The 18790-nt window shown below is 32.7% G+C and overlaps 1 protein-coding gene across 1 annotated transcript; it reads right to left on the reverse strand.

The window, feature by feature from the left end:
• Positions 1 to 2862: 2862 nt before the first annotated feature.
• Positions 2863 to 18277, reverse strand: LOC140438191 (chymotrypsin-2-like). Its single transcript, XM_072527902.1, has 7 exons — positions 18208 to 18277; positions 16568 to 16623; positions 9827 to 9924; positions 9627 to 9768; positions 5449 to 5556; positions 5133 to 5261; positions 2863 to 3135 (listed from the first exon to the last, which is right to left on the reverse strand). Exons 1-7 carry the CDS (start codon positions 18254 to 18256, stop codon positions 2983 to 2985), a joined length of 735 nt encoding a protein of 244 aa, XP_072384003.1. The 5' UTR covers positions 18257 to 18277; the 3' UTR covers positions 2863 to 2982.
• Between the last annotated feature and the right edge of the window lie 513 nt (positions 18278 to 18790).

An 18790-nucleotide genomic window follows, 5' to 3' on the forward strand; every position in this document is an offset into this window, starting at 1 on the left:
CGGTCCTGGATCCGCCCTTGCGACAGTATTGCTGTGTTGTTTTATATTTGAGTTTCGGTGAATCCTCAATTCTTCTGTAGTATTTGCACTGCACGTCATGTACAATTATTTTTACATCACAAGTTTTGTGATGTACACATTTGTGATACATTTTGTATCACAAGGGTGATACAATTTTTTGACCATAAGTTTGATGGGTCTGTGTTGCTTAGTTTCGTAGCTATGAAACGAATATACTTTCTTATGAATCCGAATAATTATAACTTCACAGCTGTTTGGTAGTTTGTTGTTACTTTTTTAAGGCTATTAGCGAGATGCTTTTTATTTTTTGTAAATTACTTAATATTACATTTAAATTTAATTTCCACCAATACTAGATAGCGATCTCTTCCTATTAGACCAAAAAAAAGTTTTAAAACATAATCCTATGTACTATTTAAAATATAATGTTTTAAATATGTAAATTAAAAACTTTTTTGTAATTTTTATTTATTAATAATTAGTACATAATATGTCACTAAATTTATTAAGCCATGAATACCCCGGTAATCAGAAAGCCTTATTCAAATTGTGATACAAATACTCTTTTTATGTTTCATAACATAGATAAGTGTAGGTCATAAAATAGATGTAATTTAAGAAAATCATTTGTAAACTACGTATATAATTACATTGTAGAATTAGAGTGTAAAATCTGTTATTATAGAGAATATAATAATATTAAAAATAAACAACGTGGTCATATTTTAAAAAGGTGTTTTATTTATTGGACAATTAAATTACCTCTATCGCTGCTGAATGCTAAAAAATTTGTCGTGCCAAAAGTGCGCAAGAAATTATCGCTTGCGAATAAATCTGTTTAACAGTAGGGACAACCTAAAACATAGCACCAGACATAATGACATATAACACATAGTGCACCAATATCGTATCTACTTCCTTTTTCCTCAAGGCTGCAAACAACTCTTCTCTTAGAAGGTTTACACTTAAAGGTTGAAGATGATACAACATCGAAAAATGGTCAGAAAATAACCTCACGGGATTATCTCCTTTCTATCTTCCTGGAAATAACATTTATTTCGAAATCAAATATATTTAACTTCATCCTAAAATTTACCTCCATACTTAAACGCTATTATTAGGTACAACTTGTCTAAAAGTTCCAGTTAAACGTGCACATTCAAAACACATAAATCAAAAGCATGAAAAAACAGTTTTCGATACCATTTTGTTGTTATCCATACTATCTCCATAGAATTTATCAGTAGCATATCAGTTTTATCCACTTTCCTCAAGTTCTTATTCACTTTTTTAGTTTTTCCGTAAAAAGCCTCATGTCTATGCGGTATTTCCAGCCTATCTTTTAAACAACAGAAAGAAGAGTCTCTAAGTAAAGATTTTCAAAAGGCACAAAATTTGCTTTAAAGGTTTTTCCTAGAAAATCTAGAACCGGTCCGAAATTTATAGAGCTTATCATTCCTGTCAAGTATCTCATTGCCTGAGAAATACAAAACATATAGAATGGCTAAAAATTTATCACGTGGCATAATTTGTAGTATCATTAGTGTGTGTAATAAGGGGTCTTTAGACCAAAATTCAGAATATGTCAACTTCTTATTTGTAGTCATAAGTCAACTTACGGCTATAAAGCAAAAAAAAGTAATTTTGAGTAAGACACAGCAGGAGGCGCGGGTGAACACTAAGCCAATTAAAAGAAGCACGAAAGGTAATAATTACACAACTGAGATAAGAATTATGGTTGCCGAAAAAAGGCGGCAAAGAAGAAAATGGCAGCAATGCAGAACAACTGTGAATAAAACCAGGTTAGGTTAAATCAAATAACTCGAAATATAAGCAGAAAAATTAAAAAAATAAACACGAATCAAGAAACTAATTCTTAAGGGGGCTTACCAATGAAAAATATAGTGATTACTGAGATTGAAAGATAGATGAAAATCTTAGAGAGACAATGCAATTAGTAACACCTAAAGAAATTAAAACTTCAATATTAACAAATCATATTAATCCAAAAAAGGCACCGGGGGGTGATCCTATCATCTTCTTATTGCGCCTTCTTGTTTCGAAGGTTGGCGATCCAAATGGCAATTGTAGTTTTGGAAACTGCTGCACAAAAGATTTCTGATGAGTGGTCAAACCATTTCCTCAGGTCATTCAGCCACGAGTTCTGTCGTCTTCCAACTAATCTTTTGCCCTACACTACACTTTACTTTCCAATATGATTTGGAGTAATTCTTATATTTCACCTCTCAACACATGACCCAAGTATTGAATTTTTCTCTCTTTGATTATGCTGAGTAATTCTTTTTGATTACTTATGTGCCTAAGTAGGTACCCCACCGTTCTTGTTCGTCAATTCCAGTTGTTCTCAGAATTTCGATCATCTTTTGATGGTTAACGTAGGCAAATTCTTTTCAATAATCAATAAAACATGCATATACATCTACATTCATGTTTCTGCATCAATGTGCTAACACGTTTAAGGCAAAAAGAGCTTCTCGTGTTCCCAATCCTTTTCGAAATCCGAATTGAGTGTCACTCATCTGAAACTCACACTTCTTGTAACAGAAGATGTGATCTTAAACAGAAGAAATCTTGAATAAATTGCCCAGAAAAGCAATAGCTATATAGAATACAGAATATAGAATAAAATTAAAAAAGTTAATGTATTAGAGTAAATTCAGATATGAAATTAATTGATGCAAAATAGGACGGAAAGGTGGACATGCTGAGTAGGAGGATGAGTCATGGCAGAAGAGGGATCGAGTATACGAAATTAATTTCGCAATGTTTCAAATGTTTTAATGAAAAATATTTTTCAAACTATATTTTATTGATGGGAAAATTACAAAACAGTACAATTGACAGTTAGATAAAATGCCACTGTAATAAACAATTTTGTATTTAAATAAATAATACACTATCACAAAAAATCAACGAATAGGTATAAGTAGCAATATCACTTTATTCCGAAATGGTATGTATCCAATCGTAATAAGTTGATATTCTGGAATAAACATTTGGATGCAGCTCGTTAGCGATACCACAGGCATCGGTTATGAAAGAAGCTATTCCAACTTGAACCCCTTCCACTATTAGAGCTGTTCCAGAATCACCCTAAAAATAAATAAAATAAATTACAGTTTTTGGATCTAAATTTGATTTGAAATATATACTTAATCGATAGTAAAGTTTATATATGTAGGCTATAATATGATATAGCAGCAGGCAACGGTACGATTACAAACAATAATGTTGCAGAGGGATTGAAAATACATTGAATACGGCAAATTAGATAAAGCATGTACTTGATAATCAAATGGAGTTTACTATAGTATTGTAGTGATAGAAACAAAAATCCAACAATTGTTACCAAACCGCTTTCAGAGAATCTCAGAGAGAGAGAGAAAAGAAATTTAATCTTTGCAGGTAAGTTAAATAGTAAACTCTTAAATATTGGGGAAATCTGCAAGAAAGACTCTAATGAGTATCAATTGTTTCGCCGAACGTTTTCGCCAAAGAGAATTAATTTGGCTTCTTCAGGGCTGAAAGAGAATAAATTATAATTAGCTACCATATATTATCTATTAAAAATATTATTGGTCTTACCGTAACTTAGAATTGTAGAGTTAGATTATCAGATAGATAGTAACAACATAATGGTGTTTTTTGTTACTATGTGCAAAAAAAAAGTTTTTTTAACGTTGGAAATGTATGGTAGCTTTGAACTTAAACCGCAAAGGTTTACCCAAGGTTAATCGAAAAACCCAATGTAACTACATTTAAAACGAGGTAATTCTTTGAATTGTCGGCAATAACTAAATTTTTGATTTTTAGAAAGTTTAAATGTGAGGTTCTGTTTTAGCCAGAACGCATGTGATGACAAATTCAAGTAGTTTTTTTGAATCTTTATGTCGTTAAGGTTCATTGGTAAAACCGAATGAAATTAAATCCCAGTATAGGGAAATATTATTTTAGATTTTCTTTTTTAATTATATTATATTGTTCATGTATAATTATAATATCTTATTGAGATGTATCTAAGAAAAGCAAGGGTATGTTATCTTTTTTAGTTAATGAAAATTAATTAATAAAGTAGGTTAGTTGTTAATGGATATATCAGTCAAGTTAGTTATGTGTGATGTATTGTTCTTGGTATCTGATTTAAGTAAGAAGTGGCATATAGCTTAGATTCTTAATGTCACTCTTAACATTAATGGAGAAATCGTTAAGGAAAATATAAGACATTTCAATGAACTCTCTTTTAGATTTATTGTTCTCACGGTGGAGAATTGTAGTGTTAGTATAGTCCATGAGATCACCAGTGGAATGGACATGTTTGGCTAATGCACAGCGGTCAGGGTGAAGTCGAGAATCACTTTTGTGTAGTGTAATACGTGATTTCAATAATTGAGATGTTTGGCCGATGTAGGAATTGTTGCAAGAGAGGCATGGAATGTTGTAGACAATGTTACTAAGCCTATCTATGGGAGTCTTATCTTTTATCTTAGAATAAAGATTATTAATTGTTAGGGCTGATCTACAAGCCACATTAAGTTTAATGTTGTTATTATTATTGCCAAAGCTATTTTCAACACTTTTCAGAATCCTTGTTAACCCCGGAGTGATATCTCTGAAATATGGTAATGAAAAATATTTGTTGATAGGAGTATCCGAGACTGGGTTCCCACTTAAGACATCAGGTGTTAGTCGCGAAGGAAGGTGAAGTATCTTCGTTATGGATAGTATTGAACAAAATCTTATTCACTAATGGTGTTGGATAAGCGTTTGAAATAAAAAGTTTCTGTAGGATTTGTAGGTTTTTTGTATGAAATGAAGGATCTGATAGTTTTATTACTCTATTTTTCATCTGTTTGATTAAGTTGATTATGAGTGGTAGTTAAGGTATCTACCAGAATGGGTCGGTTTTTGATACCAATCTACTTTAATGTTGTTGTTTTCCCTTAATGAAAACGAACAGTACAAGAAAAATTGTAACTATCTACTCTATTTTTGGCTGTTGCTAATTATTATTTTATGCAATTATGATTCAAGTGCTAGGGCTAGATTGTAGGATAATAAAAAATGTATTTATAATGAACAGTAAAACTTACATTGCATGCTCCTCCAGCTAGCGCTCCAAAACAAATATGGTGATTATTGTTATACTTTCTACCGCAAGTGTTATCATCGTATATTTCTACATTGAGCTTTTGCAAGTTTTTTGATAAGGGGCCGTCTTGCTAAAAATAATTAACAATTTTGGAGAAAACATGCTATTTTTTTCTTTAAATGGACAAGAAGCAAAGAAGCGATATTTAACTTAAGATATAAAAAGTAAATAATGCAATGAAGATATGTATAATAAAATAATAAGAATAAGAAGACGTACGGTGGTTTTAATAATAAATATAGAATAAGAGAACTTACATAAAGTCGACCCCAACCAATTATAGTTCCCTTCTGTTTCTTCGCTGTTGAAAAATCTTTAGAAATAGTAACTGGTTTCCATTTTCCAGAAGGTATTGGAGTCTCTAGCTAAAAATTTTAAAGTTTATTATTTTTTGAAAAATCGGATACAGCTTTTATGTTACTACTCCAGTCGTCAGTGGCATCGAAAATGCCACTAAAACATCTAAAATCACACGAACAAGCTGAATTTTGCCGAGAATAATAATCTTGGAACCCTAACAAAGATACAAAAAAGTTTACCACTTTTACCCCAGGGCTTTCCCCTAAAACCCCACTAGTAGAAGGGTAAAAACGTAAAAAATCGATTTACCAAGAATCTCTACGCCGTAGAAAAAAATGTAGCTGAGATAATTTTAAACAAAAATGTTAAGTAGCACTTTTGTGTAGAATGAACTGTTCTCTCACAAACAACAATTACCCGCGCGAAATCAATGTTCAATAAAATTTGTATCAGCTCAACGGTAAAAATTCTATATCTTTTGATTTAAGCGTCCTAACGACAAAAATTAAGATGCGTTTTAAAGGTAAGGAGTTCAACTTTCGTATGCAAGTTTTGTATTTTGCCGCAAATAAACTCAGATTTTATAAAGGTGTTGAATACATAAACGTGGCGCGATTTTTGCCATTTTTATTATTCTCATGAGATCAATACAATATATACCTTTCATTGACTGGCCACTATGAAGTTTCGATAACTTGAGCTTAACCTTTAAAACCTATAGCATGAAATTTTAGTGTTGAGTTTTGGCAACAAATGTGAGGCATTTGAAATATGCTTAAAAAACGCTGGATTTAAAACTTTCACATATCAAACGATCTACAACGTTTAAAACTTTTTTTGAATTACACTAGTATGTTTTTCAAAAGAACCAAACTTTTGCTATAAACTACACTAAAAACCGTCTTTTTGGAAGCATTTCCCGTGACGTGCGATCGTTTGTAATGTAAAACATTAAATTCTGCGTTTTTTATTCATATTTCAAATGCCTCATATTTGTTGCCACAACTCATGCCATAGGTTTTAAAGATTGATCTCTAAAAATGGAAGTTTTACTACGACTGGTCAATAAAAGTGATCAGTTTTATTGATCTCACGAGAATCGTAAAAATGGCAAAAATCGCGCCGCGTGTATTTATTTAACTTTTTTATTAAAACTGAGTTTATTTGCGGAAAAATACAAAAACTGCATACGAAAGCTGAACTCTTTGCCTTTAAAACGCATTTTGATATTTGTCCATAGGACACTTATACCAAAAGATATCGAATTTTTACCGTCGAGCTGATGCAAATATTATTGAATATTGATAACTGACATTAAAAATCGACGGTCGCTTCAAGCGTTGTTTCTGAGAGATATAGATGCTCCCAACGTCATTCCAATTGCCATAACCAATCCAATTCATCAAGATATAGATGCTGCCAACGGTAACCGCCTACGCTCCAGACGACCGCTAATAAAAACAGCCTGCTGTTAAAAATAAGTTGAACTTAACGACCACTTGGACTCGAGAATAGGTGAAACAACAAAATAGCAGCTTACCCTGCATCACACAAAAACCACCAGGTTTTGACTTACCACGCAAAACATGGACTATGCTGAACCGAATCAGAACCCAACACGGATGCGGTTACATGATGCACAAATGGAGTAAACGACCATCCCCACTCTGTGACTGCGGATAACCACAAACCATCTGTCACATTACAGAACAGTGTTCACAAGATCCTATCAAGGCAGATCAGAGGATTTCCTAATGGCGACTCCAGCTCCAGAGTCGATAGACTATATAAATAAGTTAGATGTTCGTTGGAAAAACATATATGTATTATGTTTTATACAAAATATATGTAAATTTAAATGTGAATGTGTCAAGTGCCATACGATAAATAGATCTGAGAGAACGGTTCATTCTGCACAAAAACTGCTTATAACCAGTTTTGTTTAAAATTATTTCAGCTATATTTTTTATTTGAAACATTTTTTTCTACGGCATACAGATTCTTGGTAAATCGATTATTTTTTGCGTTTTTACCCCCATATCCGGGGGGTTTTAGGGGGAATCCCGAGGGTTAAAGTTGTAAACTTTTTTGCATCTTTTTTGAAGTCCCAAAATTAATATTTTTGACAAAATTTAACTTGTTCGTATGATTTTTGAAGGTCAACTCTTTGACAACTGGACTATACAGACGAATTGGAGAAAGCATAATCCCCAAGAAAATATTAGACTGGACACCCACAGAAAAACGAAAACAAGAATCTTTTTCTTGTGATCAAGGCATTTCTGAATTAGTGTTTGAGTCGCTAAGAGCGCCCTTCTAATTCCCACGGCCTTTCTAAATCCGAACTGAGATTCACTTAGATATATCTATTTCACAATTTTGATAAATACGATTCTGATCGGAGTTAAAAAGTGCAGTTAAAAATAAAAGACTAATATATACTTGAAAACCATTTTATCCAAGTCTTTCCAGTTGGTTCCAAAAATACCCTGTCCTTCCATATTGGTCATATTTATAATTTGGTTTGCAAATGTGCCAAAAAAAAGAGCATGTCAAATGAATTTTTAATATGACTTAAATTGATTTATGTATCTTAGGCAGTAGACAGAAATGAATATATTATAATCAATTGTTTACATTTGCGCTCAACGGGGTTAAGTATACTAATATTACAACCAACGCCCATAAAGGATAGGTATATACCAGGTTATACCAGAAGAAGAAAAATAAATTCCTTTAACGCTTGATTAATGGTTCAAAAATTATATTTTTTCTTTCCAACAAATTTAATTCCAAAATTACAAAAATTTAAAAAAATATATTTATACCTCATAAAAAGGAATAAGGAATAGAAACTCAGTTAGATATATTGAATATTGAGTATGCGTCAGAAATCATAAATACGGCGTATAGAAACCAAAGTAATTAGTGTGCATACTATTCATATAAACACTATATGGCGATACAGACACATTAGCACTGAAATGAAGTCAACAATTTTTAAAGCCAGTGTAAGAAAAATAATGACATATGCCTCAGAAATAAGACCCGACACAGCCACAACACAAAGGCTATTGGAAACAGTAGAGATGACAGTACTGAGAAGAATTACAGGAAATACGCTGAGAGATCGAAAGAGAAGTTAAGACATTAGAAGAAAATGTAACGTACAGTGTATAGATAAATGGACACAAAATAAAAAAAAAGAATGGGATAACCACATAAGCAGAATGGGGGAGATCCGTGTCGTCAAAATAGCATTGCTAAGGCTTTGTGCCCTCCAATTATAAAATTGGCAGGACCCTGGTCTACCTGGACTTTCGGCATACGACCGTTAACGAATCCACTGCCCCTACGAGACCGACACCAAAATGAAGGTGCTATGCTACGTACACAAGGAACGTCTCGTGGGGCTCCACCTTCCCCGTAGTACCTGTGTTGCGATTACCTCGCCTACCCGTTAACCCCACCCACAGGCGGATAGGAGACGCAGGCAGAGGAATTTCCACCTCGCACGTAGACAGGTCGCCGCCGAGGATCTCTCCTCTACCACTCTTGAATCTCCTGGCGGGTACGTGCCGGGAGACCAACACCACGCTTGACGCAAGGCCAAAAGAGGTGTGTACGAGCCCAGCTCGTTCAACCTCGCCTGGTTTTCTTGGAATGGGAGTAGAGTGGTCCCACGAGAGTCTCGTCTCGGATACTAGGAGTGTAGACAGATGACCGTGACGCCTAAGCATTCGTGTGCGTTTTTACAAACCCGACACCTTAAGCGACGGCTCTCTACCTCTCATTTCCTACCCATTAGTCGCCTCTTACGACAGGTAGGGCCTTCTGACCTCGGTCGTATTCTTATCTCCACGAGCCGAACGTCAAAATAGCAAAATACCAATCGGCAGAAGAAGTATCGGACGACCGCACAGAAGATGGTGTGACAACCTTCCATAGAGGTATTAATCCGCCAATGAACAAGCAGAATTTTTTATAAAGAGGAAGAAGAAGAAGACTTCGGTTTATAAAAATGGTTCAAAATAAATCTGAAAATGAACATGAAAATAGTGTATGTAGAAAAAATAAGACAATTTTGATAATTTCAACAGGTAGAAAGAAAAATAAAGAAAATATATTAACTTACCTCTAATACTGCCGAATCAAATATAAGCTTTTCGGAACTAAACTGATGACAGTTGATTTTTTTAACTGGTACGGTATTTACAGGTTCTTTTGTAATAGTCAATAAGTCGTATTGAATGGAATATAAGGAGCTATTTTTAGGCCTATAAACATTTTTATTGTTAAATTGTTTAGATATGAATTAATAATATGATTACTTACTCTTGGTCACTACAAACACAATGGGCAGCAGTTAGAACATATTTTTCGTTAAGGATAGTTGCTCCGCAAGTGTGGCTTCCTTGTCTTCGTAAAGAAACCTACATAATTGATAACATTAAGTAAAGGGTAGGATAAATATGTTTAGAGAATGACAATAAGAAGTGAAATTCGTTATATTTCATCAATCAATTTTGTGGTTTTGAACATGACCGAATAAAAGCCAATGACGACTCAACTCTAGATATCAAACAACATCCTTGTCTCTCTCCATTGTTTCTACAACTTAATTTGAAACCTGACCTACCCCAGCATGCGCCTCTAAGCATTCCTTTCCTTGGTTGCTCTACTCCTCCTATCCACCCTCAATATTTCTTTAGCATCGGTTCTTACTTCGTCCATCCTCTAAGTGTTTACTAGGTGTTCTGTTATTATCCATTCTTATACAGGGTGGTCCTTGAGTAATTGTACAAAAAGAAACAATAGATTCTACACTTAAGATATTAAGAAAGATACAAGGTGTTAAAGTGGAAATTTAAAATTTTATTTTTCGCCATAACTTTCATGTTTGTAAACATTTATGTATAAAAATTTACAACTGGGTGCTTTTAAGTATAAGGAATTATAATTAATGCAAACATGAATGTAGTTAATAGAGGGCGCCACATATACTACATATGTGGCATAAATTTGCGCTTAACTTTTTTGCTCCATAAGTTAGCACTATTTGTGTCAAAAAATATTAAAGATGCATTATTTTAACAAAAAAAGGTATACCTGTTATTAACTTTAAAACTCAACAGTTTTCGAGATATTCGCATTTTACAAATTCAGATTTAACGCAATTACTACAGGTAACGAAGGAAAAATAGACAAAAACATCAATACTTCTGAATTTTGGTATAAAATACCTTTAACTAAAGTTAATAGTTAACGAAATATTAAAGAAATTAAATAAATCAGTAGAAAAAATATTATTAGGATTGGACAAAATAATAAGCTAATAGGATTTTACACCAAACATTTTACGTTTTATATTAAATTGAAGTCGTAATCAAAACATTTTATTTACAAACCATATTAAGATATAGTTAAACTAAATAACATTAAACTTTTTGTCAAAGTAAGTGTTCGATATGTCCACCATTTTCTTCCATGCAGTCATCAATACGTTCCATAAAAGATCGTCTTATATTAAATAGCATCGTTGGTTTAAAAGAAACTGCTGCAATATTTATTTCTTTCCAAAGTTGTTTGCGAATGTTATGGGGTTCTTATAGACATGCTGTTTTATTGTGTTTTATAACCGAAATCGAGAGGATTAATCTGGGCTACGTGATGGCCAAGGAAAATGACTACCACAACCAATCCAGGAAAGTTGGTATTAAATGCCCTCGTATAATGTGGTAGTGCACCATCTTGTATAAACCACATATTTTGCTTAAAGTTAAATGGTCATTCTTCCAACAAATCAATAAAATCATTTTGTAAAAAATGTAAATAGTTTTTACCATTCAAATTACGAGGTAACTCACATGGCCCTAAAAAATGATTACCAATGATTCCACACCATACGTTTATTTTAAATTCATGTTGAAAATGCCTTTCTCTCTTAACATGAGGATATTCAGTATCCCAAAAATGATTTTTACTTAAATTAAAAACACCATGGCGTGTAAATGTAGCTTCGTCCGTAAATAATATTCTACCGATGAAAGAGTGATCAAGATTTTGCCTGTTTCGGATATTATTTGCAAATCTGCATCTTAAAGGTAAATCTGCTGGTAATAGATTTTGCACAAATATAAGATGGTAAGGGTCAAAATGCTCACGGTATAGGATTTTTAAAACTGAAGTTTTGCTGATTCCTAACGCTGGAGATCTTGATCATGATTTTCGGTAGACAAAAGTTGTCTCGTTTAGGACGAAATGAACCACTTTCGCTTAAATTCCGAAATAGATGATTAAAGGTTTGGTAATTAGGTTGAAGACTGTTTGGGTAAATTTTTAAATATTCCCTTTTCGCTGCACACCAGTTAAAGTGTTGCTGACAGTAAATAGCAATCATGTCTCTCATATCCATATAAAAAAAAATTTTATGCCTCGGCATTTTCTGCTTTTTTTAATAAGCCAAAATAAACTAGATATTACAAAAATCACTGATTAATCAAAACAAGGCTTATTTTTAGTTATCAAAAGCATTAAAAAGCGTTAAAATGTCCCGTAATGCATTGGGGTTGTCTAATGACGACATTAAACTGGCTTAAAAAAAAGTGGTAGGTAGAAACCCTAGTAATGTAGACTGGCACGAAACTTTATACTACGTTTTCTATATTTTCAAATTTAAGTATTATTTTTTAAATTTAATAAAGTAATTTTAATATTTATTTATTATTTATATTTAAAACAAAGTATATTAAAATAATTTAATAAATAATTATGTTTGCTAGTAGTGCCATCTGCTTCTGTATCAATAAAGATTACGCTGTTTACTTCTGACAGTAAAATATTAAATTATTAATACAATATAAATTTGATATTTGATCATTACTTTAATAGTTAATTAAATTATTATATAAAATAAGTAAGATGTTTAAAAATAAAATTTGATTATAACTTGAAAGGAAATTATTAAGAACTAATGTTAAAAAATATATGATGACTAGAAACGACTTGAAGGATCGATGTGAAGACCATTATTTCGTGACGCTACTCGTGACGCCGTCTCGTGGCACTTCTCCCGTGACGCTCGCCTCAGCATTTTAATATAGAGAAAAACTTATACAACGCCAGTATAGAAGCTTATAGAAGCGATAGAGGAAATTGTGTAGAGAGAAAGGTTTCAGGAAATTGTAAACATGATGACAGCCAACGTCTGAATACAGACACGGCACCTGAAGAATAAGATAGACGCTTCGCTTCAATAAGACATTTAGCAGCCATAACAAAGCATTTAGACACAGAATATAATCTACCTCTACATATGGCATTTATTGACTTTCACAAGGCTTTCGATAGTATTGAAACTTGGTCCTTTTTGTCAGCCCTGAGGGATGGTCGAATAGACTCACGGTACACTACACTTATTAAAAACATTTATGAACAGGCCACATTCCACATCAAAATCAATGAAGATGAAAAAACTGAAAAAATGCGTCTTGGTAAAGGTATTAGACAAGGTGATACTATTTCACCAAAGCTTTTTACCTTAGCATTGGAAAATGTATTCAAACAGCTCGACTGGTAGCAAAAAGGTCTAAACATTGATGGTGTACGTTTGAGTCATTTGAGGTTTGCGGATGACATAGTATTATTTAGTACAGATATCAAGGAACTGGAGCAAATGCTCAAGGAATTAAATCAGCAGTCAAATAAAATTGGTCTTAAAATGAACGTTCAGAAAACAAAAATAATGAGTAACTTACAAACTAATATTGTTATTGACAACGTCAGTCTTGAAAATGACTTAATCTTTGTCTTGAAGAATAAAGATATACCAATGTGTCTAAAACGTAGAGTTTATGACAAATGTATCTTGCCTGTAACTACATAGGGACTGGAGACCATGGCCTTTACAAAGAAAACCTTAGAGCAGCTCAGTACCACCCAAAGAGCGATAGAGAGGGCCATGCTAGGGATTAGTTTGAGAGACAGGATTCGAAATATCGACATTCGGGAAAGAACAAATATTACTGATGTCGCAGAACGTATAGCAAGGTTCAAGTGGCAATGTGAAGATTAACAAAGTGAAGACCAAGAGAGAACAGGCGAGAAATAGGCAGACCACAGAAGAGGTGGGCAGATGATATCAAACAAGTCGCAGGCAAGCAGTGGATGAGAATTACCAAAAGTAGAAATCAATAAAAGCAAATGGAAGAGGCCTATGTCCAGCAGTGGATGAATACAGGCTGACGAAGAAGAAGAACAAAGCATTTTGGGTATGTAACATTACCGTTTTTGACTTGTTTTTATAAGAATAAACTATTAATTATGCTTATCCACAGGTACTCAGCGCTTCATCGCACAAATATTACAACTAAGAATCATTATGCAGTTAATTTATAAAATGCGATTATCTCGAAAACTGTTGAGTTTTCAAGTTTTTAACAAGTATACCTTCTTTATGTTAAAATATTGTATCTTTAATATTTTTTAACAAAAATGGCGCTAATTTGAAGAACAATTAAGTTAATCGTAAATGTATGCCACATATGTGGCGCCCTCTATCAGCTACATTAAAATGTGCATCAAATTATAATTTCTTATACTCAAGAGTACTCAGTTGTAAATTTTTATACTTCAATGTTTACAAACATAAAAGTTATAGCGAAAAATAAAATTTTAAATTTTCACTTTAACACATTGTATCTTTCTTAATATCAATATTTTATTAAAGCAAATTGGCTTAAATCGATATATTTTAAAGTGTAGAATCTACTGTTTCTTTTTTTTTACAATTACTTAAGGACCATTCAGTATATATACAATTAGTTTATAACGTTCTTCGCCGTTTTCTGATTTTTGTCTAATTTCCAGTTTCCATTGGTCTCGGTCATTCAAAAGGTACTCTTTTATTCCTCTCGCTTTTATATCCTTGTCGACTCCTTCTCTCCAACTTAATCTTGGTCTGCCCTCCTTTCGTCTTCACTGCGGTGTCTAGTTTAATACTTTTTTGGTATTCTACTGTCATCCATTCTTTGTACGTGCCTGTACCATCTTAGTTGGTTGATTTTGATGTCCTCTGTTAGTCTATGTTTAACGTCCTTATTCGTCTCTCTTGAACTCGTTTCTTAATCTGTCTAATTTTGATTTACCCGCAGCTCTTTTCCAATAATCAATTTCTGTTGCTTCCAAAGTCTTTATGGTTTTCTCCTTCGGTGGCCATATTTCACTTCCATATGTAACAATGCTTTTGACAATGTTATTGTAGCTTCTGTGTCTATTTTCTATCGAAATTGTTTTATCTCACAGTATGCTGTTCAATTGCCGAATGTCTTATCTTCCCTGGTTATTTTTTGTTTAGTCTTTTCATCCATTCCTATAAGGTGCATAAATTACTATAGAGGATTCTTAGTAATATTGATATAACTCGTGGTTGAACCTTACTACATACCATTGTCGTAGATGGGTTCGAATATCCTTCTCAATATCTTTTTTTTAAAAGTAGTAATGAGATTTATTGTTTTTTCGGTCATGAATCATGTTTTTGCACATTATGTTGCTATTGCTCGTATAATGGATTTATATATTTTGAACTTTCCTTCCTGATAGCGGTCTTTGGATCCAAACACCTGCGACAGGAAGAAGTATGCTTTATTAGCAAGCATTATCCTTTTCCATATTTGCTCCTCCTCGCTGCCGTCCTCAGTGCTGTGTACGCCCAGCTATGTTAGCTGTTTTACAACTTCAATATTTTTATCATCTGCTGTCAAATTTTGCAAGTTTCATTATTTCCTTGTTTGTATTAGGGCTTTAGTAGTTTTATCTATATTGACGACTAGCCATATTTCTTTCCATTTTCTTCAAGCTCCACATAACGTTCTGTGATGTCTCTTACGGTTCAGTCAATCAAGTTTACATCGATTTCGTACATCACAATATGTTTAGACTTATTTTTCTTTTAAAGTACCTATCTTCTAGTGTTTACGATTACATTGACCCATATTATTCTATTCACAGCAGCTCGAAATAGGTCAGTTGACGTTAGACCATTTCATTCTTTCAGATTATATATATGTTGGATTGGATATTGGCCAGGATATACGTCTACTTGTCCTCTTCTTCTCTTGTCCTCAATTTTGCGTTGTAGAATCAACTGTAGAAGTTGATATTTACCATTAAGCATAATTTGGTTGAAGTAAGCCAATTTTCTGTTTTTTATGGTGTTAATAATTTCTTTGTCTTTTCTTAGTCTCTGGAGAAGTTATGTTAGTTGTGTGGTGTATATATGAGACTCTTAACGTACGTCAGTAGCACCATATTTTGAATGCCAACAGTTTTATGGCGTCTTCTGTGAGACTCCACCTTTCTAGTCCGTAGAGGCGGACACTAAACACGTAAGATCTAAGAATTCTTATGAGTGTTTCACATTATTTTTCACATCTTCTGATCAGTTCACTTATTTCTCTGGGTGATGTGCGATTTATTATTTCTTCTTGATTTTCAGGCGTTTCTAGTTCTCTTTCTTCGACTTCTTCGATAAAGTCTTCGTTTTGGTGATAATTCAATGTAGACGCCCTCTCTAAAAGGAGAGTGTACATATAGACATAGTATATAGATCATCACGTCGGCTTTCTCTTCCACAGAGTAGCCGATTCCAATTTCTCCGTTGATGGGGGAATGAGTTTTCTATCGTTCCTAATGTTCTTTGGAGCCTCCATATTTCTTGCATATTTTGGAACCGTTCCTCCATTTTTTTAACATAATCGTCCAACTTTCTGCTTCTATGTTCTAGTAGTACCTGTTTGATTTGTCGATTCAGTAGGTTTGACTTATTTTATCTTTCTAATTTTTTGTTCCTCTGGCTTTTTTAAAAACAGTAAAAAAATTTCACCGCCGATAAATATTTAAAATTTCTATAATAAATGGCTTAAACCAATTCAGTCATGAAACGATTTATTGTTAAAGGAATAAAAAAAATAAAATTAAAAAACTTAAACTTAAAAAAGCTTCCTCTATCATCCCTTTCGTGTACTTGCACGGCAATACAAAACTTCCATTATCTATATTAACTATGTTACTTACAGCATATGGGAACTCTCCTTCTTCAGCATCAGATCCATTCACAACCCGACTGTTAGCTGAAATATATTTGTGTTTACTTCAATTTAATCCAGAATACAAAGCTCAAATTATGCCTTATATATTATATTATTAATTTTATTATAATAGTATTTAAACCTGAAATATATACAGGGTGTGGCAGATAAACGGCAAATTAGAAATATCTCGAGAACTAAAGGTAACTGAATCAAGAAAATTGGAATGAAGGGTTTTTGAAGAGTGACCTATTTAATGAAAATATTTTCATTTATTTGCTACTTCCGGTTATACATTAGTAGCTCTTAAAAAATGATTCTCCATCTATTTCATTAAGAACTTAAAGGACTTTATTTATTATAGCTTCCTCAGTGATGACAGGTTCAGAGAACATCTTATTTTTAACATATCCTCAAATATAGTAGTCTAACGGTGATAACGAGATCTTGGTGACCAGAGAAACGGATCTTTATTAGCTATCCCTCTATCGCTAAATATTTTCTTATTATTTTTCACAGCGCAAAAAAACATTTAACGAAAAGAATGCTTGAAATTTACTATCCCACGTAAGCTGAGGATTTTCATCACTCCAAAACTGACTGTTATGGCGGCTAAACATATCACTTTTTGTAAACTTCGATTCATCACATCAAATAATTTTTTTTTTAATCTTGATCTTGGCATTTCATTAAAATACATTCACAACCGCACCCTGTATATACTGGGTGGCCAAAGTTATAATTTAAATAATATTATTTCGCTTATTTGAAAAATTAAAATGTTAAATTAAATAACTGTTTTGATTGACATACCATTATTCTTTTTAAGACATTTCAAAAACTTAATTTACTTTTAGGGCCTTTCAAAACTACCCCAAGAATTTTTTTCTACACCGGCTATATTATCTATATATTAATAAATTATTGTCACTTTACTTTATTTTATAAATGACCACAACATATCCAAAGGTGGATATAAACTCTAATTCCAATTTGTTGGTAGCCGAATTTGCACAATGGAAGAATCAGAAAACAAAACATAATTTCCGATGATAAAAGAATATTTAGTGATCCAGAGGTAAAAACTTAAGTGATGGATATACTTATCCATATTAGAGTAGCAAAAGAACAAGAGCTCAAAGACAAATGCATTGAGGCCGAAATATCGCAAACAAAACACTTGGTGTACATTTGGTGTGTGCAAGAACTCAATAAAACAATAATAAAATTTAGGAGAAAAACAATAGCAAAAATAGAAAATGCCTAAAGAGAAATAATTGTAGATCTTAAATAGATGAAATTAATATACATATATGTTGAAGTTGAAGTTGTAGTACCAATGCTGTTACTCGAAGGTTGAAAACCTTTTAGTCAAGATGAAGTGCAGTGAGGTCTTCGATGAAGATTTCAAGAAAGAATTAACTATCATATTCAATGAGATATACAACGGTATCCTATATAAAGTATGTGCCTTCTACTAGCAAGATATGGGCAACAATACATTGACGTCTAGAGCAGTCCTTATAGTAGGGATTCTGGCACACACGGAAAAATGTAAGCTGGTGTGGGGTAATACCGCAAATTTTGCGGTACATACTGAAAAGATATGACTACATTGCAACTTACCAGTAACTGAAGTTAATATTGAACACACAAAAACAATTACAGACAACATATTAACTTTAAAACTGTAACTTCAAACATAAGGTTGACTAAAGTTTTAACATACTTATATATTACGTCTTGAACGTTTTTAGAATTTAAATCGTCTCATCCTTATCATCAACCCTGTTTTTAATTGTATAAAACATGATATAAATTTAAATTTGTTAGATAGGTTAGCCTAATTTTTAAGTTTGATTACATTTTACGATTCAGGAATACAAAGTACATAAAACTTTTGAATAAAATTAATGAACACTTTCACAAACTTTTTTAAAAAATATCTGAACTTAGTTTATATTTATTTTGTCTTATTCTTAATGCGTACATTCCTCCTACCTAAGTTTGAGGAAAGCAGAATACTTTTAGCCATATTTAAGTCGTCAAATTTTAAATAACGCATTTGTTATTTTTAAAATTTCAGTTTGATTTTCAAAAATGAGTCGTTGTTTTATTGCATATAATGCATTTGAATTAATCAGGTAGTAGTGGCTGATATTAGCATTGCTTTAATATCTAGAGCAATTACCTTTGCTGGTTACATTTA

Source organism: Diabrotica undecimpunctata, chromosome 4 (genome assembly GCF_040954645.1).
Source record: "Diabrotica undecimpunctata isolate CICGRU chromosome 4, icDiaUnde3, whole genome shotgun sequence".
Classification (NCBI taxonomy): Eukaryota; Metazoa; Arthropoda; class Insecta; order Coleoptera; family Chrysomelidae; genus Diabrotica; species Diabrotica undecimpunctata.